Source organism: Dermacentor andersoni, chromosome 1, assembly GCF_023375885.2.
Source record: "Dermacentor andersoni chromosome 1, qqDerAnde1_hic_scaffold, whole genome shotgun sequence".
NCBI classification, from domain to species: Eukaryota; Metazoa; Arthropoda; class Arachnida; order Ixodida; family Ixodidae; genus Dermacentor; species Dermacentor andersoni.
The window spans coordinates 213,302,608-213,326,790 of record NC_092814.1 but is presented as its reverse complement, the minus strand read 5'-3'; the positions used below and the strand labels follow the sequence as shown (position 1 = coordinate 213,326,790).

At 47.5% G+C, this 24,183-nt stretch overlaps 1 protein-coding gene across 1 annotated transcript in view; it reads left to right on the top strand.

Moving 5' to 3' along the window:
• LOC126548108 (lysosomal alpha-mannosidase-like) overlaps window positions 1-24,183 on the top strand; it is a 518,622-nt gene that overhangs the window by 455,069 nt on the left and 39,370 nt on the right. Inside the window, exons 4-12 of the mRNA XM_072288240.1 lie at window positions 4,386-4,579; window positions 5,032-5,137; window positions 6,156-6,253; window positions 7,277-7,290; window positions 8,053-8,287; window positions 9,009-9,125; window positions 20,407-20,610; window positions 20,988-21,048; window positions 23,710-23,749. Of these exons, the coding sequence (XP_072144341.1) occupies window positions 4,386-4,579; window positions 5,032-5,137; window positions 6,156-6,253; window positions 7,277-7,290; window positions 8,053-8,287; window positions 9,009-9,125; window positions 20,407-20,610; window positions 20,988-21,048; window positions 23,710-23,749 (1,069 nt within the window). The remainder of the gene's footprint in view (window positions 1-4,385; window positions 4,580-5,031; window positions 5,138-6,155; window positions 6,254-7,276; window positions 7,291-8,052; window positions 8,288-9,008; window positions 9,126-20,406; window positions 20,611-20,987; window positions 21,049-23,709; window positions 23,750-24,183) is intronic.

The window sequence follows — 24,183 nt, the reverse complement described above, 5'->3', positions numbered from 1 at the left end:
CCTTTCCCCCACCTCCAGTGTAGGGTAGCAAACCGGATGCTGTTCTGGTTGACCTCCCTGCCTTTCCTACCCTTGTTTTCTCTCTCTCTCTCTCTCTCTCTCTTAGAGAACATGAGCGATCCATACCAACAGGCACAGGTTCCCATTTGGCTCAGCATTGTAAAATATGCAAGTGCAAACCCATGTTTCGTGATACCACGATTTTGAAAAAGAGCCGTGACACCACCGCCCGAGAGTTATCGGAAGCACTCTTCATTCAGTCATTGGGGTCACAGTGCATTAGTGTGCCTTCCTTAACCTTGTACAGCGCTGAATTTGGTTTTTTGGATCCTATCGCATGAGTGCGCTCTTGGGATTGAATGTTGGTGGCTCCACCGCTTGGTGGTCACTGCGCATGTTCCTCTAGTTTCAGCTGTTCTATAAAGGAGTGACGCAATAAAATGATGTCAGTTGAGAGTAGCGCCTTGTCCTTGTCGTCTTTCTTGTGTCTGTTGTTTTGCGCTAAACAAGGTATTCATGGATACGTACTACACTCTCAACTTCGCTACAACTGGCAGATAACCATAGCAATGACTCGCTTCAGTGTGCGTGGACACATGTAGTTAGAAAAGGCAGCTTTTCCCTCTCTCTGTTGATTTTTGAGCAGATACTTAACGCTAAGCGTTGAAGGCTTGCCATTGGGTCCTGTGTAGCGCCACAAGGAACAGTCAGCACCGCATTTAGAGATACGGCGCAGTCGTTTCAAACAGCCACACACTCTGTCAGCCCCACGAACGTATACCGCAAGAGAGCGACGAGCGTGCCTGAGGCGGAAGCGTGCAAAATGTATACGGCACCACAGACACTTTCGCTCTTTACAAGCCGAAACAAAGACGTTCTCGGGTCCTTTGAGGCAGCGCTGGGCTCCCGCAGACTCCTCGCGGTGACCGTTTGCCCGCCGCGGCGGCAGAGTGCTGCCAAGTTCCTGCAATCCAGCGTTACGTATGGCGACAGAACTCGCGCGGCACGCAAACTCAAGTGTTCCTCTCGCAACAAAACCCGTGCACTGAAATAAGGAGAAAGATTTTTTTTTTTCTTTTTTGCGTCCGTGTGTGCAAGCGGAAGCGAGAAAACGCGATGTACGGCCTCTGCGCACATCTGCGTATAGTGAATTCGGCGGGCCCTGGTTTACTCTGGTCGAGTGCCAGAGAGAGAACGAGGCAAGCAAGAGGCGGTGCCCGAAGCATAGCCGCGTTCCTCGGTTGATTGATTTACAAGTGCGGCGCAACCGCACGTCGCCTTTGCGGTGTTCGCAGACGACGGCCCGCTCCCTCCGCTGTACCCGCGCGCCCGCCTCGTCTCGACGACCCGCGTGGGAGCGCTTGCGACGCGAATGACCACTCAGCGGCCGCCATAAATCTGGACGACCGGTGGCCCTCTCGGGAGCGTGTGCGCACACCGAGACGAAGGAAGGCCCGGAAGGCTTCCATGCAGATATACGCAGAGCAGAGGAGGAAAGGGACGGGCCGAAGCCGGCGCTGTGCAGTATATGCGCACCCGCCGAGAAGCACTGCGCACATGTGGCGCCGCTCGTATATCTGCCGCCGGCTCGCTGGTGCACGGCTCGTGAGCTGCATTGTTGTCGCCCTCGTGGAAAGAAGGAATGATCGTCGTTTGGGACGTGGAGAGCCCGCCACACTCGGACGTAACGTGCGTATAACTTTGAGCGCGCGCGTACACCGTGGCGGAGCAGATCCTCGTGCGGCTCGCTTAGTAACTCAGCGTATAGCATACCCGCTCGGTCCTGATGGGCCGCTGCCGCTGCGCAACAAAGCACTTGAAGATGGAGCTCCCTTCCCTAGGTACAGATGTGTCATGCTCTGTTTTTGACCACGAGTAAACGAGCGCGCACTGCTGACGCCTTGACGCGAACAGTCCAGTTCCCCAGCGTGCTAAGGGCTGCATGAATTAGTTGGCTTTGTTTGGGTGAGTAGGCTCTCGGGGTATTTTTTCTAGCGTATAGTGTCGCACCGAAGAACAAAATAAAGGAAATAATTATCTGCTTCCGTGTACTCCCTCTCCGTGAGGAAACTACGCTCCAGATCGAGCAGCGCCAATCTGTAAGAGACAGCCAAAAAGTAACTCTACTTTCTCAGTAGCATAGCTGCCGTGATGGACAAACTGCTTTGGGAATACGAACACAGAGCCTGTTTGAGCAGGTGAGCAATACGTGTGAGCAGCAGGTGTTATCACGTATGTATAGACTAAAGAAGTTCCGAACGGCACCGACAGCGGCAAAGGTGTTCATGGTGTTCTGTAAAAAGCCTGTATAGTCGAAAAATACCTATCTAAGGGCTGTGTGCCAACAATTTGCCATGTTTTGACATTTTGGAAAATGAATTGAGCTTGACAAAAGACATAAACGCTGCATTTTGTTCCATTCTGCTGTATTTGCAGCAGCAGCAAAATGCTCTCTCTCTTTCTCTTCATCCTTATATCCCCTTTCCCTAGTTTAGGATAGCAAACTGGACACCTGTCTGGTTAACCTCCCTGCCTTTCCTCTCTTCTCTCTCTCTCTCTCTCTCTCTCAGAATGCACAATTTCGCACAGCCTGAACGACTGCGCGTAAAAAAGTTTACATGGTGGCTTGAGCATGTACACAGCGTATAGCACACTCCCTAGGCCTGACACTGAACAACTTTCGTTTGTTCGGAATTCATTAGGGGAGGTCTTGGCGTGCGGGCGTTTAGGAGAACGACTGGGAATGCGCTCCCGTTCACCAACTGGGAAGCGTCGTAAGCGAGAAACCGACATCTGCTACGCACCGTGGCGACGCGCGGCTACAAGGCGTCGGTATCATCATCACCGCCCAGCACGTGCGCGCTTTAGGCCGCTATATGGTCGTAATCCATGCCGCTAAGGGCATTGTGGTTCACTGAGCTGAAAGTCTGTCTTGAAACTCGAATGATGTCAGGGTTTACATCCCAGCTGAGCGTGATGCGATAATTATTATAGCGATAGCTGCTAGGGGTAGGTGAGGTAGATGTTGTGGTTTATCGTCACCGTGTTTATCATAATTTTACCTTTACAAAAGCCGTTAGGAAGCTTCAGTTGCGCCCAACCATGAATCATTCTCGCGTCCACGATCTGTAAGTCGTCGTACCGTCGTGTTATCGCCGTGCTCTAGTTGTCGTCGTCGTTCCTCCAAAGTCGTCTTCGTTCTTGGCGTTACAGTAACAGTTCGTCGTTGTCTGTCAGGATAGCTATCGCTGTTTTTGGTTACACTTGAGACATTCCCTTTGAGTTGCCCTGTACAGTTGTCATTTTTTATGAGACCTGCTCCTCACCGAGGCTTCGACAGATGGGGATGATCTGGTGGATGACCGCATAGCAAATATCGTTGTTAAAAGAACGAAGATTGGAAAAGAGGATGTAGACTGTTGGTAGAACGCTAAAATACTAATATTAATCATGAAGAACGAAGCCTGAAGAAGCCTCTCCAAACACGAGGCTCTGCCAAAGGTATCGGTGCCATAAGATCCATAAGATCGTTCCTGACGATCCCCGTTAAAGAAGCAGCGAAGGTTTATAGTGTCGCGCGTATCTTCTTCTACATCAAGGAAATGTCCTTAATTCCAGCGATGAGGAAAAACGGTTCCGGTGTGACGATGCTAATATCACATTAAAACGTAATGAGCACTCTATTTCAAGGACTGCGAGTAATTCGTATCACTTTCGGATGGTTTATTTTTGGAATTTGTTTTATGTATTCATTGTTTTCCGGCGCTAGAATTAGGTAGCGCTACATTCTGGCTTTCAGAGTAATAACTTTTTGATTCCATTAATAACGGCGACAAGGTTCATATTAATCGGGCAACTTCTATAGCTGCAGAAGGTTTTAAGCGACATTTAATTAACATGAAAATTAACACTTCGTTCTCTGGAGCTCTTTCTTTTTCTTTACTTCCTTTTTAATTTCGCTTTGTGCGACATATTGTGACGAAGGAGTGGCTCCAGCCTTAGTGGTGCAGTCACGCACTGGCATAAGTTCTATGGCCTGCCACGCAAATTTTTCAAGCTATAGTTATCACAGTACTATTTCTTACCCTGGGAAACTTCATGTAAGGCAAATATAATGATGTGCCTGTGCAGCACTGAAAAGTGATCGTCGCACAGGGTCATCAGATACTTCTACCGTATACTTTTCTTTCCCGCGCGTTGGCGGCATGGAAGGCATAAGCGAGCCCCTGAAACAGAGCTACCGGCGGATGAGGGTACATAATCACTGGAAGTTCGGTCTGTGTACACCTGAAACACCCCACTCCACCCGTGGCTACGCCACTGGTATAGAAGCAGCTACGGTCACGTACAATATTCGTGAATTGATTGTGCGTACCGCGTCGCAGGTCGGCTGGAGTTTGCAGGTGGCGGTTGGTGCATGAACGACGAGGCGACCACGCACTACACAGCAACGGTAGATGAGATGTCGCTAGGACTGCGCTGGCTGAACGCTACGTTCGGCCATTGCGGCCGCTCGCGCGTCGCCTGGCAGATCGACCCCTTTGGACACGCACGCCAGGAGGCCGCGCTCTTCGCACAGGTACGCGGTCACGTGCATGCCCGCGCAAGCGGTCTGTTCCAAATTAACTATTCGTTTAACCTTTGCCCGAAGTTTCCACGACACTGCTCGCGTGGTATTACATTTCGTTGTCGCAGACCAGCTCACGGCAACACAGGGACGGTGAAACGAACAAGGACGAAAGCCTCTACTTCAACAAGCGTTCGAAATATGCCATCGTTGGAAGTGGAGCGCTTCTTCCGTGTCTATTTAACTGGCCCTGCATTCTTCCCCCTGCATTTCTTCCCCCAAGATATGGCTATCGTGTCCGGGTTTTTTTCCGGAGAAAGTGTTTGGGAAGGAAAAAACTGACTGTTTACGCAGCGCGAATAACAGTGTCGATTTGACCCGTCCTCCCAAATCACTGCGGAGTGCTTTTATGATGTCCCCCCCCCCCCCCCTTTGTTCTATACCACACTCATTTCATCTTCTAGATGGGATTCGACGGCTTGTTCCTGGGTCGCATTCACCTCGATGACAAAGAGTGGCGGCAGCGCACCAAGCAGATGGAGTTCCTGTGGAGAGCAGACAAGTACATCGGTATGATGCCCACTCGTGCCATGCATGCGCGGAGCCCCCCCCCCCCCCCCCCCAAAAAAAAAAGAAATAAGAAGGAAAAAAAATGAAACACTCCGACATTACGAGTATTTGTGGTGGCTACGCCGTGCAAGGAGATATCGCGAGGCCCAGCCACCGTCCCATTGCATGTAACAACGCCAGCTGTGAACGACCGCGCACACAAAGCTTTGAAAGAAGTTTTCGTCATCAATAACGCCTGACATGCTCATAGATGGCGACTGAATACTGGTGGAATGTCATCTATGATGAAAATAATTTAATGGATAGATGCCTGCTTATATGTATGTAGTGTCTTCTACTTCGCAAACGTCACCGAATGAAACAGTATACCCATAAAACAGTTACTCTCTCATTGAAAGCACTCGCCAATCGCAGTGGATTGGTGGCGATGGTGCCCTGCTGCCGAACACGAAGCCATAGATTCCGTTGCCACTTTTGATAGTGTGTTCAGATGGCGCACAATACAAGGACGTCCGTGTTCTATGGCTTCGTTGCACATTCAGAGAGCCCCACATTAATGCCCTACTTAACGAGAAGTCTTCGTCTACAGTGTCGCACATTGCTCAGGGGTAGCTTGGGTACGTAAAGTCTCATTAATTATTATTTGCACCGCAGTTCGCGCGCACACATTGCTCGATTGCTATACTAATAGGAGCTGCCTTGTATTTGAGAGCAGTTTCTAATCAATTATTTTATGCTGTGCGTCGAGGATAGCGTTACAACTAGTTACGGACATTGAGTCAGGACGTGTATGGAAATGATTGTATATTCACCGTTTCGTCATGCCCAACTATCCTACAACGTACAACTACTTCACGTACATTATCGCTACAATATTGAAACAAAACTGAAAGAGATTAAAGTAAGTTTGAAACGTTATACACGCAAGTCATTCTGAAATATGGGGGCATGTGTGTGCTGCTTTAGACCCTTCTTTTTTTTATGACCCACGAGTCACTTGCGCTATGGCCACTTGCAGGCGAGAAAGGAGACATATTCACGGGTGTCCTGCCAAACGTATACTGGCCGCCAACGGGCTTCTGCTTCGACGTCTGGTGTGTGGACGAGACGTTGGACGTGAGTTGTTCACTCTTTCAATTTTTCACCCCGTATTCTTTCGGGAGACACTAAAGACAAGTATTTAATGAGGCTTGACTCCTTTATTGCACAATACGCAAGTTCTATGTATTGAGTTTAAGAGCAACAAACAAAAAGCAGTCATTGTGCCGTTGGATTTCGGTTGAATGGCGTTATAGACTTGTTGGCGGTGGCAGTTGACGATAATGCCATAGTAACCCACAAATTACCGGAGAAGTCGCGCAAATGTCGATAGGTAATCATCAAATGATGATAGGATCTGGTAATGCTATCGCATTACAGGCACTCGGAGTTAAGCATCAGGACCTTCGGGTTATTTTCAGAGCGCAGCTCTTAGGCACCCGTTCCGGTGGCGAGCGTCGGGTTGGCGGCGGCGTAACCGAGCGAACGAGCACAGCGAAAGATGAAAGAGCGAACGTGGAGCGGGAAATGAAAGGGGACGTGAGCTGCGAACAGCGGAGACCAATGAGAAAGGCCCTTTCAATGACGTGTGCGCGGGAAACTGGTGTCATGTGGACCCGCCCGATCGCTCGATGCATACTCGTATCTGGTCTCAGCCGGACCGCTCGTTTCGTACTAACGTCTGCTCACGTCAGCTCTCACTGGCGCTTGTTTGGTTTGCTTGGTTTGGTCTCGTTCGCGCTTGCTTCGATTGTCATGGTTTGCGATTCTTTTGTAATCTGATTGTATGTGCGGCTCGAATTGCGTAATGCTTTTTGGAAGCCACGTGGCACCATTGATTACAATGGAACCTTCGGCGAGTCATGTTAAAAGCCGGCGCGCCTGTCCCGCAGATCATATTTTCGACGATTGTCGACTCTGCAACATGTCTCTCATGCCTCTCTCAAATTCTTTGCCTCAATATATCGCGAAACGAAAACATGCATAAAGCTGTGCTCAAATTTCGCGTTTGGGTGTATCGTAATAGTCAGTGATTTTTTTTTTCCCTCTTATAATCAGCTTTGTCACTTAAGGGGTCCGAGCTGTGTGTGCACAATGTAGATGATCACTGAAAGGCAAGTTGTTTTGAAATCCAGGGAAAACACGGGGAAGGCGCGAGATGGAAAGCATCTGCCGCAACCGTGCCGAATGAAGCATATGTCGCCTTAATAAAGACAAGTCCACTTGTCAAAACGTTGGCCCCGGCTTTCCCTTTGTTCTCGTTTTGCTCATCAAGTTGTTTTGAACATATATGTATTTTATGACCGAGTAATGGGAGCCTTACCCGACTAGCATATTACATATTTTACATATTAGAATGACTTGTTTGTGTTTTCAAAATACTAATCTTACGATCTATCGTACTGTTTGCTTTCCTTTGTGCCCCTCCAGAGGGCAAATTCGGGCTTTCGCGTGTTATCATCTCGTCGCGTTGAAATTCAGTTTTTCTTCTTACGCAACGTAAAAGCTAGACAACAAAAGGTGCGACAGGATCGTAGCGCTGCGAAACCGCTCGTCGAGGTTTAAGCTCAATGTTCCTTACTGGCGTCCTATCAAGAAATGAACAGAAATAACCGCGACTAGTTGTGCTGCAAGCGGAACTGTTATAGATTTTCGATGAAGTCTAAAATTTCAACCGTCGTGACCCAGCCTAGCGACGACAAACTTGCACGCAGAGGCATCGTGTTGCAGACGAGCAAGATTGATCTCATGTTTTTGCCATTTCTATCGGGATTTTTGCTGAAGAGAGCTGGATAGGTGCATTTCGCAGCTTTACTTTTTTTTTTTTCTGCCGTGATCATCTCACCGAAACGAGACCTATGAGTATCTTGTTTCAGTGGGAGTTTTATCGCCGTGCAAGGCGTGTCTGGTGCAGTTTTCTGTCGCAAGCTTAGCAATCTTTGGTTCCGTGACACGCTTTCATTTATGAAACGGAGCAGGTATCGAAAATACGTCGCGCTTTTTCTGGCGCTGAGTGATCAATGCTGCAACGCAAACTTCATTTTTATTTCATGCCAGGCATACAACGGACAAAGGAGGGCGAGAGAGTTTCTTCATATCGTCGGTAAACAGGTAAGTGGAGAGTGTCGTGTTTTCCGAGTCGACCGCGATATTTGGAAATCTGTCGCGAAGTTCGCAAGTGTTCCGGTGTTTGCAGGTGGCCAATGATTTCTTTCTTTTTTTTTTTTTCAAGCGCGCGCTAGTACATAGTTAAGAGCATATCTACGACAGCAGCTTTCAACGAGCTTAGCAAACACTGCTGCGCGGGTAAATTAGGGTTTGCAAATGTACCGTGGTTGCCCTTTCAAGTGACGCAAGTTAGTTTACGGCCAAATAATAAAAAAAAATATTTAGTTTGTTGTACTGCATTTAAAAAAAAAATAAGGAAAGAAAACGCTGGACTGAATATCGACAAGTAATTAACCAGCTTGAATATGCTCTGCGCCACTTCTGGGTCCGCGAAAGCATAATTCCTGCTTATTTCGACTCTACCCTGCATGCAAGTTTTTACAGAAATGTTCGGAATGCAGGAACTCTCAATAAGCTAAATATCCCGAATCCAAGGGCGCACTGCCTCGCCTGAATCACACACGAAAATGCAGAGTACACCTCTCAGCTCATTAATGCGAACTTCAGTTTCCAGAAACTTCAGAACTTCAGTTTCAGTTTCAGTTTTCATGCCTTCCGTAATTGTCACAAATATTTCTCTGTCATCTGTACCTGATCACTGCACTGCAGGCGCTGTACTTTGGCACTAAAATTGTCAACTTTTGTTCGTTGCCCTTCTTCTCAGGCCAAGCACTACTCCACGAACCACACCGTAGTGACCATGGGCATGGACTTCCACTACAGGGACGCTTCTAAGTGGTTTCGCAACCTCGACAGCCTCATCCATCACATCAACGCAGAGGTCAGCCACTTTTACCCGCAGGCTCGATGGTCTCGTTGCGTTCATGTTTAGCTCACAGGTAAAACAGATTTTGCATGAAGTACCGCCTGTCAGCGAAACAGACGCGTACGAGAGCTCAGAGCAAAAGAGTATCTACACACCTTTCACTGATGGAAAACTGCCGGTATACGCAAATGCACGCCGTGTTTCAAGTGTACGGCTTCCCCAGTCGGCTTTTTTTTTTTTTTTTTTGAACTCGGGCGCCTGGTACTCTCCATTGCTTTTCAGGTATCGAAAACAGAAACACCACTCGACGGTCTTCAAAGGAAACGCGACGTTTCGACATTCGCAGCGAAACAATTGGCATTACATCCGCTATTTAGCAAGTATCGGGGCTCTGTACATGTTTATATACATGGACGGTTCTGTCGAAAAGAAGCTGCGACAGCAGCCTATGCCGTACGGGCGTTACAAGAGAAGTACGCTTGTCGGCCGGGACGCACGTAGTCGTAAACAGCGGCAAAATTAGTGGCAGTGGTCCAAGCCACAGACTTTTTAACATATGCGAAATACGAAAAAAAAAGGACAATCTGTACAAACACCTTGTCGGCTTCAGCAAGTCTCGAAACTATCGACGAAAGCCAACCACACGCATCTATAACTATGCATTCGATACTAAAGTTTTTAACTCGGGCTGCTCAGTGAAAACAATAAGGGTTACTGCAGTGAGTCCTAGGACATGCAGGCACAACAGGAAATGAATTAGTGGACTCGCTGGTGAAATGGACCCATAAGCATGCGGAAGTTCACCTTATTCCTTTCCCACCAATGGATATGCGATGCATATTATGAAGTACTAACGAAGGAACTGCTTATGTCCATCTGGTTTAAAAGAAATAATAAGGAATCGATCATTTACGAAGTAGAGCCTCATCTCGAGTACAACTTGAATCTAAACCATTCAAGAACTACCGAGACACTAACTCCTCCAGTGCCTTGGTTCACTGTGCCTTAGTCGACTGCGCTTTTGTCTGCTTGCAGATGATTGTGTGTTGTATATACCCATGGTGCTCTGTTTAGGATCGGCTTCTACTAAATGGGACGTTTTGCAAATAAATAAATAAGAAGTCAAAGGAAGGAAGCAAAAAGTGGAGAAGGAAAGGCAGGGAGGTTAAACCAGTTTAGCTTAACCCGTTTGCTACCCTACACATGGGAGAGGGATGGGGGAGATGAAAGATGGGGAAGGGGCAGAGAGAGCACATAGCACAGCACACACACATCGTCCGTTGGAGTCCATCAATCTGGCATGGTACGTGATATCACTGCCATAGCCGCTTGTCCAGTCCCGTCTCTTTCAAAAACCGAAGTAGTCCCTTCGTCGCCTTCGCCTGTGATGTCTTCTGTCGGGGGCATGTGAAAATCGTGTCGAGGGACAATGGTCTAGTGTCAAGGTGCGCTAGAACAGATGCCAGGGACTGTCGCTGAACATTATATTCAGGACAGTCGCACAGAATGTGTTCCAGCGTCTCCTCGCAAAGACAGGCATTGCAGAGAGCGTTGTCGGCCATTCCAATGCGGAAGGAGTAAGATTTCGTGAAAGCCACCCCTAGCCATAAGCGATAAAGCAGAGTCGCCTCTCTTCGGCGGAGTCCAGTTGGCATATAGAGACGCATCATAGAGAGAGCGTGATCTCCCGTGCAAGCACTCGAAGTCTGCTAGCTGCGTCGAATCGTGAAAGCGGTATGGCCTCTTCTTGTGCGTCTTCAAGAGCTGCCCGAGCGGCATTATCGGCGTCTTCGTTTCCAGTGACGCCGCAGTGACTTGGCAGCCACTGAAACGTCACGTGGTGTCCTTTCTCCTGTGATGTATGGAGTAGGCACCTAATATCGAATACGAGCTGTTCGAATGGCCCGCGACGCAGAGCTGATAGTACAGATTGTAGGGCTGCCTTTGAGTCACTGAAGATTGACCATTGTCGAGGTTGCTCCCGATTGACGAAACGAAGTGCAGCGCGAAGAGAAGCTAGTTCAGCAGATGTTGATGTTGTTGGGTGGTCAGTCCTAAAGCTGATGGTAATAGCTTTTGCTGGGACAACCACAGCACCGGACGAACACTGGATGTTTGTGGAACCATCAGTATAAATGTGTTCACTGTCCACGTACCTCTCGTGCAGAAGAAGCAGAGACAGTTGTTTCAGCACAGGCGACGACAGTTCAGACTTTTTCCCGATTCCTGGTACACTGAGATGGACTGTGGGGCTGATAAGACACCAAGGGGGTATCGATGGTTTAAATGCAGCGGTGAAGCCCGAGGGAAGTTTGTCGTTGTACTTGATGATAGTTTTGGAGAATGATTGGTGCCTGTCTGAAGGTAGTGCTGCAAGGTGGTGATAGGGGGCACGTGCAAAATGTCTGATGTGCGTTCTCAGGGCTTCCACCGTAATGTGAGTACGCATTGGATGATCCCGAGCAATCGCAAGAGTTGCCTCTGTTGATGTGCATCTGGGCAAACCAAGGCAGACTCTGAGTGCTTGAGCTTGTGCTGCCTGCAGAACACGAATATTTGTCTTGCAGGTGTTGTTCAGTACCGGTAGACTATATCTTAGAAAACCGAGAAAGAGAGCTCTGTAGAGTTTAAGCATTGCGTCTACTGACATCCCCCACGTCTTTCTCTTCAAGTATTTGCACAACTGGGAAGAACTGCAATAAGAAGTCAAAGGTACTTGGGTATCCTACGTGGATGAATGCGAAAGAATTGCGACGTCCTCCCGATAACGACTCGTTTTACGAAACGTAATGGTATTGTTTTCACGTTGCCTTGTATCATTTCTCGCACCACGTGTCTCGGCCTCGGTCGCGTACTTGCGTGGACGTACAAAAGAGCCGGGCGCAGCTTCTGACTGTGAAGTCGAGGGTTCGTCCATAGGAGCGCACGACAGAACTCGCCGAAATCACCGCACCGACAGCTGGCAGTGGGCCAGGGCCGTCAGCGCCTTCGCAGAGGGAGCGGCACTATGGGAACGCTGGCATGATGAGCGGTGTCGGAGCCAGCTGTGGAAGAAGACGACGACGAACGCGCGAGCAGTGGCACGAGCGCATCGCTGTGACCACGTGACTTTTTGTACGATCTCCGGCCACGCCGCTGGATTTTCCGCTTCAAGAGACATACAATACTTTCGCATTGATAAAATAAATAAATGCAAAACATTTTATGTACCACATAAAACATATGTCATTCCCGGCTTGTTCCTGTGGCAGTAACGACGAAGACGTTGACTATCTACTCCTTCATTGAGTCATGGCTTGAGGCTACAACAACTACGATTTCCCCGGACACGCATATGCAATGCATATGCGGCAGATGGGACAAGAAGTGCACGAAATCGATGCGCATCGACCTTTATCGCTCCTAAAACTGCTCGGCCCGTGGCCATCGAAAACAGCGCAGCAAGAAGCACTCAACGCACTTGCATATTTCCTTGAAGACACAGGCATTCTAAACGCGTGCTCTGGTGCCGAACGTTTCTATTTTACACATAATTTTAGACGATGTACTCTGCATGGTTTGTCAACTCTCCCTATTTGTCCGTGAGACTCCCGAATTTCGACCAATCCTCCCCATTGTACGGGCATGGCCATAAAGCTTCCGAAATACTGCGCCCCCCTCCCTAAATACATAAATAAAAAGAGAACACCGCGTCATGCAGCACAGTCGCATCGTAACTGCGATTATGCGCTAGGTAGCTACGTGAAGTCGAATTTAAATCTGAGCCAATTGTAAGTAGGCGGTGTAGGCCTAATTCAGTTCACTTCATATCGAAGCTTGCGTTCAGGAGTGCGCATGAGCCAAAGGTCTAATATGCGTTGCATAATGGCCGGGTTTCTTAAGTGAGCTTCGCCGTTATATAGATCTGTTATGCGGTGAAACATACTAAGAGTCGAACGGGGTCACTGTCACGGGACGTAGTAGTTCCTTAATTATACACGCACAAAAACACCATCCCCAGTCACAGCACCAGAGCCAAGACGTCTAATAATTGTACTGACAGCCATTGGGAGTCGTTTCTGTTGTTGTGGCGATTCTAGCCCTTGTTTCGCACACCTTGCGCGACCCGTATATTATACCGTAATGGGGCCTAGTACGGTTTCCTTAATTACACACGCGTGCACGCGCCATCTCTGGTCACAGTACGACCACCGAGACATCTAATATGTGTAATGACAGCCACTCAGAGCTGTTTCTGACGTTGCTTTGGCCCAGAAAGAAAAATATCAAAATTTTTTTCTTCGTAGATTGCCACAAAATACGGCGCCACAAGCTGCACAAGTGTCCAGCCATAAAAAAGGAAACCTGCAATTACTGCTTCGACTAAATGAAGGCGTGTGTACGCCTCGGTCAGCTATAAAATTGGTCGTCTGAAAACCCTAGCATGTTCAACTAAAGGCAGCTTACAGGAGGGGCATTGACGTCACGTTTTTGAAGCCGGAAACGCAGCCATGTTGATGTGCCATCTCCCGTTGCGCCTCCAACCAGCTCGCCGGAGCAGGTAGGCGGGAGCTTTGAACTTGCAATGCTACGAGCCGCCGGTAGTGTGTGCTGCTGACGCGCGCCGGAACAAAGTCTACGAAACTTCTGTAACAGTTTTAGTGACGCAGACGCGCTCCTGTGCTTTTCCGTGGCACGTTGAAGAAGATGACGAAGACCCGCGCCGTGATTACTTGAATGTGTCACTGACACTCGCACTCACAGACCCTAAACACAACTTTACTGCTTGCACACCACGTTCCGAAGTCAGGATGTCTCGCGAACAAGATCTGCTGCGAGAAAGACACGGGCCGAAGGAACCTACCTCACTTTTCAGAGGCCTAGAGCAGCAGCGAGAGCTTTAGGAATGGGGTTGCTATGCCAGTGTTTACGTTTGGGGTACCATTCTCAGTGCTGCTTTGCGAAAAACAGCACGTCACTTCCGCCACACTTTTTCTAACACGTCCGCGTGCTGGCCGGGGCCTCTCCTACGCTTTCCTTCCTTCACACACACACACACACACACACACACACACACACACACACACACACACACACACACACACACACACACACGCACACGCACACGCACACGCACACACACACACACACACACACACACACACATACATACATACATACATACATACATACATACATACATACATACATATATATATATATATATATATACGTGTATCTGCGATGACATCAAGCAATTTCTAAACAGTGCCTGTGGCAAGCAGCACAGTTATAGTCCTTCAGCAGGTTTTCACGCTTGAGGTGGACAATACTTGCGCGACAAATAGAAATGCGTAATAGATGAATTGACATAATTTGACTAATTACGTTTTTACTAACGACATCACAATTTACAAAATGCAGCCAGTGAGGCTGCACGGCTTATGCAATTAAAGATAATTCTATGAATGACACCATTTTCGAGATATGCGCCATCAAACTCGTGGTGAAAGTTCACTGCCATTCCACTTACTTTCTTTAACAAAACGCCCTTTTATGCATTGAAGCACAAAAGTAACTGGACTGCCAATGTATTTCTTCACAAATTTCGGCAAACTCTGTCATCCTGAGAATTTGTTCCAAGTGGATCCGCTTTGCGAACTGCCCGGCTACAATTTCTAAATTGCAATATGTGTCATCGGCCATTACTTAAAAAATTAATTAGTGAATTTTGCTAATAAGTCGATTATGAATTCCGATTTCTCGGACAAGTAATATCCGCCCCTTCGAGTAGACCAGCTCAAATACTAGAATTGTACTCTCTGCCACAAGCGATTTCTAAAAATCGCTTAGGAGCTTCGCAGAAACAGCTGGTATAGTTACAATCATATGAAGCCAACAGACGATAAAACCAAGGAAAGAATGAACTAAATAACTTGTTTGATTTCTTTTGTTAGATTATATGCAGAAATGATATATTAAAGGGGAAAGAAAGTGGACGAAAAAGCAACTTCTCGCAGGTGGGATCTGAGCCCACGATTTCGCATTATACGTGTGCGATGCTCTTACCGATTGAGCTATTGCTGCACAGTTTTCCTGTTCACTTTCTTAGATATATGTGTACTAGATCTAGCCCTGGTAGTGTTAGCCAGCGCCACAACTCACGGCCATGGTGGCGTGATACTCAGCTACCTCCAGGTTGTCAGCAAATTCTTACAATCACGTCAGTCGTCATCAACCATGGCGATGTGTTAGTTTTACCTTCTGCGCGTTGTTTTACAAAAGAGATAGCCATTGTATCAAGCCTAGTTAGATTTGACGATGGTTCTGCGCTTCTCGCCACAATGAACACAACACTTGAGAAATTTTCTTTTCTAAGCACCACTTTGGCTTGCGTAGGAGATTCAGACCCTCTCTGTCGTTCCTCTTGAGGCTGCTCCCTCTGAAATCCCTCATGCTGGACATTCTCATCTTGCCTCTGCTCTTCCAGCCGTAATCAGCTCCGACTTGACCCGTTCACAGGCACAACAGTTGCTTGCCTTGTTGAAGAGGCATGAACGTTCATTTGGCATCCATTCTTCGACAATGGGACAGACTTCCGTTGCAACGCATCGGATTCAGACAGACGGCAGATCCATCGTGCGTCGCCTGCCGTATTGCGTGTCTCTAGCCAAGCGGAAAGTTATTAAGGAAAACGTCGACGACATGCTCAACGTACGATAATCCGCCCCTTGATCGCCTTCCGTTGTATTGGTCTGGAAAAAAAATAAGATGGCTCCGTGCGATTTTCTGTCAATTGCCGAGCACTCAACAGGATCACGCGCAAGGATGTATAGCACATGCCTCGCATTGACGATGCCCTCGATTCCCTGCAAGGTGCCGAGTACTTCTCCAGTCTCGATCTGCGTTCAGGTTACTGACAAATCCCGATGCACGAAGACGACAAAGAAAAAACAGCGTTTGCAACCCCAGAAGGCCCTTACGAGTTCAACGTCATGCCCTTCAGCCTCTCCAATGCTCCCGCAACTTTTGAGCGCTTGATTAACGCCGTTCTGCATGGCCTGAAGTTGAAGACTTGCTTGTGCTATCTGGACGATATAGTTATTATGGCTAAAGCCTTGTATGTCACATCAGTCAGTCGACCATGAGCGAAAACGCGTCGACGACATGAAACGTACAAACAGGCTGCAAACCATCGACCTCTGGTGGAAGTCGAAGTCACGGCCATTCGTGGGAGTTGAGCCCATGACCTTTGGTCTTAATGAAGGCGACGTTAATTCAGACACAGTTAATTAAGATAGAGTTAAGGCTCTCGAACCCACGACCTTTGGTGTTAATGAAGGCGAAGAAAATAAGATTGAGTAAATTAACGCACTCGAACCCACGATCTTGGGTGGGAGTTGAACCAACGAACTTTGGAATTAAGAGGGATGTCTAAACAACGTACACTAGCAACGTACACTTTAATGCATTGGCACTTGGGCTTTCGCCTTCAAGCTGTCTTAGAGATAACATAAGAATCCCCGTGAATTTTTTTTTCTCATCGACATTTGCCCAGCACCTGCAACGTCTGGACGAGGTTCTTACGTGCGTCGCCAACGCTGGTCTTCTGCTCAACACCAAAAACTGTCATTTTGCAAGCAAGATAATCAAGGTGTTAGGTCACATTGTGAGCAAGGATGGTATTCGTCCTGAACCTGACAAGATTTCGGTGGTGCTTCGCTTTCCTCGTCCTGAAAGGACCAAAGACCTGCGCAGTTTTCTTGGAATTGCTTCCTATATTCGCCGATTTATACGCGACTTCGCCTCTATAACTGCTCCTTTGCACAGCTTACTTGGTTCTGGTACTCCCTTCGTGTTGTCTCCGGAATGTGAATCTGCCTTTGACCAGCTGGAGGGCGCTCTCACATCTTAGGCTGTCCTTTGTCATTTCGATGAGACTGCACACACGGACGATAGCGGCTATGGCTATAGTGCTGTCCTCCAGCGAGACAATTATTCGCGTGAGAGAGTCGTTGCATATGCCAGCAGTGTAATCACACCTGCCGCAAAGAACTATGCCATCACCGAGCAGGAGTGGCTAGCTGTCGTTTGGTCGGTACAGAAGTTTCTCCATTATCTTCACTGCCGGATTTTTGTCTATTTTACCATCCTTGCGGACAATCACGCCTTATGCTGGCTTTCCACACTCAATTTTTCAGGACATCTTGGTCGCTGGATTCTTCGTCTGAAAGAATCATAGATTGAGATCACACTTTGAGATCATCTACAAGTCTCGTAAAAGGCACCAAGACGCAGGCGCTCTTTCTCGCTACCCGCTTCCTACCGCCACACTCAATAGTTCCGCAATCATCTCCAGTGACGCACTCACTTACGTCGCTTCTACGGCGGAGTTTTGTCCTTCACCGCTCTTGATGACCTGACTTGGGACAACCATGAATCATTTTCGTCTTAACAACTTGTCTCGTACTGTCGACGTATTAGAGATCGCCTTTGTGGAGCTTCGCGCCCGCCCAACGTCCGACTTTGTCGGCAGCTGACACAATTCAAGCTGGAAAACGCCGTGCTGTGCCACCATATCCATCATCCTGGCGGTCGACGCTGGGTGCCTGTTCTGCCTCGCTGCCTTCTTGCGCGTGTCCTTCAGGCCTTTTATGACGATTTGATTTCTGGCCACCTTTTTATGCAGAAAACTTACGACCGCGTAAGAAGTCGCTTCTACTGGCCTGGCCTGCCTACCAGTGTGGCGAGATACGTCGCTTTTTGCGCCATTTGTCAGCGTCGAAAGCGGCCAACATCAGGTCCTGCTGGACAGCTACTACCAGTATCGTGTCCTACGGAACCGTTCGAGGTTGTTGCATCGATCTCTATGGGCATCCTCCTATTACTCCTGCCGTTAGTCGATAGATAGGAACAGGCATCGACCACCTGACGCGCTATGCCGAAACAGCTTCTGTGAGCTCTGCCTCTGCTTCTGAAGTTGCTGCCGTCATTCTTCAACCAATTATCCTGCGTCGCTGCACTCCTCGTGTCTTTCTGAACGACCGTGATAAGGCATTCCTTTCGCAACTGGCAGTCCAAGCCTTCGGCACTACCCACAAGACTACTTCAATTTACCATCCTCATACCAATTGCCTGACTGAGCGGTTTCATCCTACGCTCACTGTCGTGATAGCCGCCTATGTTCAACCGGATCGCAGAAATTGGGATGCAATTTTGTCATTCGTCACTGTAGCGTATAATAGCGCCTTTCAACGCACAACCGGTTGCTCGCCATTCTACCTTGTTTTTGGCCGTTCTCCCAGTTCCTTTCTCGACGTCTCTTTCTTCTTTGCCCCTGTAAGTCCATCTCCGCCTTCGTGCGAAGAATACGTATATGCCTCGTCCAGTTTCGCCTGCGTGTTCGCATTACGAAATGAAATAAGAGCACGAGGCACTCAACGAACGAATCAAGCAGCGAGCTCAGAAACAAAGGTAACATAAACAAGGAACATCATATTGCAATCCTTAATACATAATAGTAGATGTTGGAGAAAACATGTATGGAATGGAACAAAGCAGCAGCATCAACACAAAAATAAAGACTAACATGCAAACATGGAACAAAGCAAAAACAGGGTTAGTATGAAAAATACCAGCACAAGCTGGCACGGAAAATATGGTGATCAGATGAGGAAATTATGTGCTATGTAAGATTTCAACACGTGATGGCCCGAGACAATGCAGGGGAATGAAGTGCTTGCGTGCTTCCGAAGATACGCTTGAAACTGAAAACGTTGTGTAGCCGCCGTGACTAATTTTAGAAATCGTGCCTGTGAATATCCAGATGCATTCTACAAATATCGTAGTGCAGGATTGTGTTCACTCGGTCTGGTTGCTACATGGCTTATTCTGAAGCGCTTAACTCTGTCTGCTTCTTGCCCTCTGTCTTGCGTCATCACGTTCTTCTTCTTTTTTTCTAGGTGAGGCATTCCACAGCTTTGTTAAAAGTGCTTTAGCGCCCTTTCAGTGAAGTTTTGATCTTTGGCCTTATTTGGGGCTCAGAGGTTTCCAGCTTTCTATGACTGCGTGTCTGATATCACTTGCCGTTCCACATTTCTCACAGCTGCTGTCATACCTGAAGTCATTTGTGTGGCGCATGTATTTGTATCAATGGCCCTATAACGTAAAACTATTCCAATATGTTTTTATTCCAGTCTCTGACGTCAAATTTACGTAACCGCCGACGCAAGCTTCGGGCGGTTACTCACAGCGTTGCCTGAACAGCCCAATCAAACGCTCTACTCGTTTATAGGAGGCCACTTTTGTTTGCTTTCAAAACGAATAACATTGCCTACATTGAGCGCTTTTTCTTATCTAATTGGCTGACAATAGGCGAGGAGCCCGCTCAAGTGGAAAGAGTTTCGATAGGGCCGAGCCAGCGCACCGAATATATAGATAACCGGATCAAGAGGGAAGTGCTAGCATCTGCGATTGCTCCGCTTTCCCTTACATAGCTTGCAGTGGCTTGTCTAAAATCGCGGCGGCGTGCAACGTAAGGTTAAAAATGCCGCTGAAACGGATCCTCAGCAAGGAAGAGTTGGCAGAGCGATGTTGTATACGTGCCGAAAGACCTCGATAACGTTATACGGCCACGAAAAAACCCAGGCTCTCCGGCATGTACGAGTAGCCAGTGTCTGAGCGATCGGTGGCAGCCATCTTCTATTCCTTTCGGAGCAGAGCAGTCTCCGGCTATTCAGAAAAAAAAATACTGTTTTGTTCGGCATATTGATGCCTCTTTGACGCGTACACGTCACTTTGACGCAATGAGTTTTCGCGGTTTTGTGACGTCGAGTGACAGACAGGTGAGGTGAGTGTAGCCTGAAACATTTTGACCAATAGCAGATGGGTTAATGGCGAAAAGGCTTCGAATCAGAAATAATTATTTCTTTTTTCTTTTGCGCGGTCGAATCATGCATAATTAATGTGTACACGTCATCTCAGATTGGGACCTATCGAGGTTTTCATGACGTCGCATGACAGACAGGCGAAGTGGGAGTGGTCCAAAAAAAAAAGTTTTTTGACCAATCGCGCAGAGCTGATTACAGAATTGGAATAGGAAAGTTTGGAATAGCTTTACGTTATAGCGCCCCATGTGTGTGTGTATTTCTCTATATAGCAACCTGCTTCGCGATTCTTGCGGAATATTTTACTTCCATTGAGAGCCAGTACCTTATTCAGTGTAATTTTTTGATAACACGTCCCGTGCGGTGACGTTGTCATACCTGAACTATAAGCGTTCGACGACGATGTCCCTCGTGCCTGTTTTTGTGTTCAGCAAGCGAACGGTAGCCGCGTGCACGCCTTCTACTCGACTCCCGCCTGCTACCTGAAGGCGCTGCACGAGAGTGGCCTGCGGTGGCCCGAGTTCTCGGACGACTTCTTCCCGTACGCCGACCAGGATCACGCCTACTGGACCGGCTACTACACGAGCCGGCCAAACTTCAAGTACTTCGCGCGCCACGCCAATGGTGTTCTCCAGGTATGCGCACGTGCACATAGAGCATGATGGTGATGATGAAGTTTTATTGAAATATGGATGACTCATCGGCCTACTGAGGGTAATGGGGTTGGGGAATCGGAAGATGTCGACAGGCTCAGCTACCGAGGAATGCTCCCCCGCATGACAGAAAAGCACGATGAAGTTCTCACGCATGTATTAGGGGCTACTCGCTTTTATAATGAGAAAGTTTTTCAAAGCTCGCTGGTCACTCTGTGTCTCGGGACACGCGTGTCTGTGCGTGGGGCCTCAATTTTCACATCTTCATTCGGGCTCATTTCTTTCGTCCGGATCAAACGAGCATGGCTCGCGGCGCTGCTAACTGCGCGCGTGTTCCCTCACACCTCCTTTGTTGACAGGCGTGCAAGCAGCTCAAGGTCATCGGGCAGCTTGACGACAGCGCGGACGTCGACACTCTTGGTGAGAGGCAGATCATCGCTTTATGTGGCTTATTCAGCCAGCGCACCTGCAATGTTCTTTTAACCAAAGGGCTGCTCCCTGCGCTATTGGTCTCATTTACCGAGCTATTCACTTTTCAAACTTCAGGCCCCGTATGCACAAAAAGTTCTCACGGTAGAATTGTTTTGTAAGAGAAAATTTCATCCAATCCCGATGCCAGACATACTAGCGACGCCGACTGGCCCATGGCAAGGATCATTTACGAATGAAATGCTTTGCGAATTCAAGGGAGCTTAAAGTCAAGCTATTCGAGTATGTTTCTATGCCAATTTCTTCGTTAGCCCTCCGCGATTGGTCAAATTTTTTTTAATGCCGCGCCCCCTTCGCCTGTCTGTAACGAAGCGTCGCAAAAACTCCCCATATCAAAATGAACTGTACAGACTAACTATGCTTGATTAATCCGAAGAAAAGAAAAACATTTCTTTCCGATTCCACTCATTTGCCACCATTAGCCTTTCCCGATTAAGAAAATATTGTTGGGTCACGCTTGCATCGCTCTTCTGTCACGCGACGCCACAACAGCGCGGAAACTGACCCCGTATAACTTTATTTGGAATAGCTGGAGACTGCCCTGTTATGAAAGCGATAGAAAATGGCTGTCCACCAATCGCTCTGGCGATAGCTACTCGGATCGAGAGTTGATTTCTTTGCGCATATTAAAAATTTTGGGTACCCGTAAAACGTTCCTGAGCTCTTTTCGCACGTATACAACATCGTAATGCCATATCTCCTTCATTGAGCATCCGTTTTGGCGGCATCATTAACGCCTCGTTGCACGACGCCGTGATCGTCGACGAGTCATCGCAAGCTAAGAAAGGGGAAGCGGGCTAATCGCGGATGCCGGCACCACCCTCCTTATTCAGTTATCTACTTTCACTGCGCTCGCCCGGCCCCACCAAAACCTTCTCCACTTCTGTGTGTTCCACGCCTCTTGTCAGCCAATCAGATAAGAAGAGCCAGTCAATGTAGGCAATGCTATTCGCTTTGAAAGCAAACAAAAGTTACGTTTCTATAAACGAGGAGAGCGGCTGATTGAGCTTTTCAAACAACCTTGCGTGTCAGCGCCCGATGCTTGCGTCGGCTATCTGTTGCGTAAATTTGACGTAAGGAAATTGGAATAAAATCACTATGAAATAACTTTACATTATGGCGCCGCAAATGCAGGGACCATATTGACAAAAATCCCTTACGCTTGAATTGTTCGTAATCGCAAATACCAATCAATCCTAATGCTTGACATATCATTAACGAAGACGGCTGGCCAATGGCAAAAGTATTCACGAATAACAGCCCGTATGCAGTACAATCTCTTTCGCTTGAACTGTTCGTAAGAGAAAATTCTAGATAATCCTGATGCCGGGTATCCATTAACAAAGGCGACCGCCCAATGACAACGAGCACTTGCGAATGAAAAGCTTTGTGGATTCGATCCAACGAGCTTTGTGAATTCGGTCCCAGTTCGTGAAATTTGCAGACCAACGGTGATGTTGATGTGGCCTCCGGATCAAGCGGCACCCTGTCTGTTCTCTCGCCTTTCTTTCTTTTTATCCATTAACCCCTTTTTACCTACGTAGGGTAGCAAACCGAACCTTTGTCTGGCTGGTCTCACTGCTAATTGACAATAAGTTCACAATCCGATCGCTATTTAATCCATTGGAACCAGGGTCCACATCCAAAAAAACGTTCTTACGCTAAAAGCGTTCGTGCCAGCGAATAGTGATGTAGGACACATTATTAACGAAGGCGATCAGCCAGTGAAAAACATCACTTACGAACGGAAAGCTTTGTGAATTCGGCCCCAGTCGTGAAGCATGGGCGAACATAGATACTTATGTTTAAGTTTTTCTCTTCTTTTCTTTTTTTTATGCCCAACGACAAATACAAGAAGGTAGAGAACATGTAAGAAGAACAGGACAAGCGCCTTAATCTCTTTCTGTCACCGCGGTTCAAAAAACTTCAACATGAATATCGGCCAACTGGCCTGAATCGCCATCTTGCTGGAATACAGAGATGTTTAAATGCAATTGTCATACACTGTCATTTTGTTCTATCATTCTTGAATCTGCATCATGTCTTTTTTTAGAATTTGTTTTTGCATTTTCTTCATAGCTCGGCATTTTTTAGCCTATTTTACTGGTTCTGTGATGGTCCACTCTGTTACGTTACTGACGTGAGTGTATGTGTACATACGCTTCGTTGTTGCATATGATTATTCCTCCTGTTTGTATTGCTATGTAATTTACTTGTACATTCTGAGCGAGAATAACTCTATCTGAAAGAAAGCGTTTGCTTTATTTTTGTGTTGCATATGTGCCCAATCTTTCTTTTCTTTTTAGTCACGTGATATAGCTGCTGCGCCCAGATGGAGCACGGAATCTCCTCAGGAGGCTAATTTTAGCGCAAACCCGCGTGAAACGCTATGTATTGTGTAAGATAAATAAATATGATGGATTATAAATAATGCGTCGGCATACGTCCATTTTTCTATGTTCAAAACGTCTCCGATGGTCACTAAACGTGGAATACAGGACCACGAACCGCGAAAGAAAGCAAAATGATCCTGTTTACTAAACTACTTACTTGAACAACACAAGCCTGATGTCATTCTTTTCTCTTGTGCAGCAAAAGCCGTGGCTGTGTTGCAGCACCATGACGCAATATCGTAAGTGTAGCATGTGTCTAACAAGACCTTCACTTTTCTTTGAAGCTATGGCATGCAAGTGGCAGATGCAGTTTGTGAATAAGTGTGCATTAATTATTCCTTTCTGTAATTAGTCTTTTTTTTTTTTTTTGTTGCTACCCGCCGTGGTTGCTTAGTGGCTATGGTGTTGCGCTGCTGCACGGGTTCGCGGGATCAAATCCCGGCAACGGCGGCAGCATTTCGATGGGGGCGAAATGCAAAAACGCCAGTATACTTAGATGTAGGTGCCCGTTAAAGAACCCCAGGTGGTCAAAATTGATCGGAAGCCCCCCCCCCCCCCCCCCCCCCCTCACTCCTACGTGTCTCATAATCAGATCGTGGTTTTGGGACGTAAACCCCCATCATTTAATTTAAATAAAATTTTTTGTTGCTGTTTCTGCAACGATATTTAGGTG